At 60.1% G+C, this 1,422-nt stretch overlaps 1 protein-coding gene across 1 annotated transcript; it reads right to left on the reverse strand.

Moving 5' to 3' along the window:
* Positions 1–49: 49 nt before the first annotated feature.
* EMIHUDRAFT_124811 (hypothetical protein) lies at positions 50–1,392 on the reverse strand (the record flags this gene model as incomplete). Its single annotated transcript, XM_005762536.1, has 6 exons — positions 50–74; positions 243–337; positions 446–562; positions 596–723; positions 1,072–1,159; positions 1,332–1,392. Coding segments are annotated over 6 exons (514 nt in total), but the record flags the coding sequence as incomplete, so codon positions are not given.
* Between the last annotated feature and the right edge of the window lie 30 nt (positions 1,393–1,422).

Consider the following 1,422-nt stretch of genomic DNA (forward strand, 5'->3'; position numbering starts at 1 on the left):
GCAGCGGGCGCGGCATAGAAGGGGGCCGCGCCACTCGGCCGAGCCGGGCTCAGCCTTTCCGCGACTTTGCGCTTCTGTAGGCGGGGAAGGGGGAGGGGGAGGGGGGGGGGGTCAGCTCACACGACCTTCACCAACAGTGATTCATGGTCGTTGGTGGCATCTACCGTTCAAGGCCTGTAGACGCGGCAGAAGAGCTATTGTTAAATCATGACTACTTCTCTACATTAATCATTAATTGGGACCTGTAGACGCGGTAGAAGAGCGTCGCAAAGACGACGCTGGCGGCGGCCCACCCGCTGATGCCCAGCGAGTGGCCAAATGCGAAGTTTGAGATGACCTGGGGTGCGGGGCGCGGTGCGGGTGCGGGGCGTGGGTGCTTCCAACTTGTGGGCGGAAGGGTGGTGGTGCGGGTGGGTGGTGGGGCGTGGTGTGGAGGGGCGGGGACCAGAGGGTAGTCGGGCGGGGCAGCCAGCGGGCGCGCCATGGAGAAGATCTGGCGCGTGGTCATGATGATCGTGAAGGCGACGGGGCCGAAGCGCTTGATTGTGTAAAAGATGAAGAGCTGGCCTGTTAATTAATTAATTGATTAATTAACAGGGGCCGAAGCGCTTGATGTGTAAAAGATGAAGAGCTGGCCGGTGGCGGAGGTGATGGCGATGGTGACGTTGTCCATAAAGGCGGCAGGGTTGAGCTTCAGAAAGGCGATCGTGGTCCACAGCTCGCCTGGTAATTCATTAATTGATTAATTAATCATGGCACACAGCCCGCCTGATGTTAATTAGTGAGAGTAGCTCTTTCTTGACTGGTGGCCACCGACCAGCTTCGAGGGCCAGCCACCCGCGGCTAGCTGCCTCTCGGCTGCCTCTCGGCTGCCTCTCGGCTATCTCCCTCCCTCTCTGCGGCCTCCCGGCTATCTCTCTCCCTCTCTGCGGCCTCCCGGCTATCTCTCCCCCTCTCTGCGGCCTCCCGGCTATCTCTCTCCCTCTCGGCTGCCTCTCGGCTATCTCTCTCCCTCTCTGCGGCCTCCCGGCTATCTCTCCCCCTCTCTGCGGCCTCCCGGCTATCTCTCACCGGAGGCGAGCAGCGCTGCAAGCGTGAAGAGGATGGACCAGGTGTTCACTCCAAACATCATCTGGAACTGGTCCACGCCCGGGTGCGCCTGGAGGGAGTCTCATTCGCATCCTCATTCTTATCTTGCCTGCTGGTTTCTTCGTTGGGGCTGGGTAGTGCGGGCCCTGGTGCGGTCTGTTGGAGGAGGCCTCTCTCATCCCTGCTGCTGGGAGGACTGCCGCTGTCGGGGCTGGTTGTACGGCTGCCCGCGCCTTGTACACCTTTGTCTGCCACTGCGACGTGAAGGAGTCGGCGCCGATGTACAGGGCGATCATCGCGTACCTAATTAATTAATTAATTAATTGATAATGA

The sequence above is a fragment of the Emiliania huxleyi genome (assembly GCF_000372725.1).
Source record: "Emiliania huxleyi CCMP1516 unplaced genomic scaffold EMIHUscaffold_6707, whole genome shotgun sequence".
Lineage (NCBI taxonomy): Eukaryota > Haptophyta > Isochrysidales > Noelaerhabdaceae > Emiliania > Emiliania huxleyi.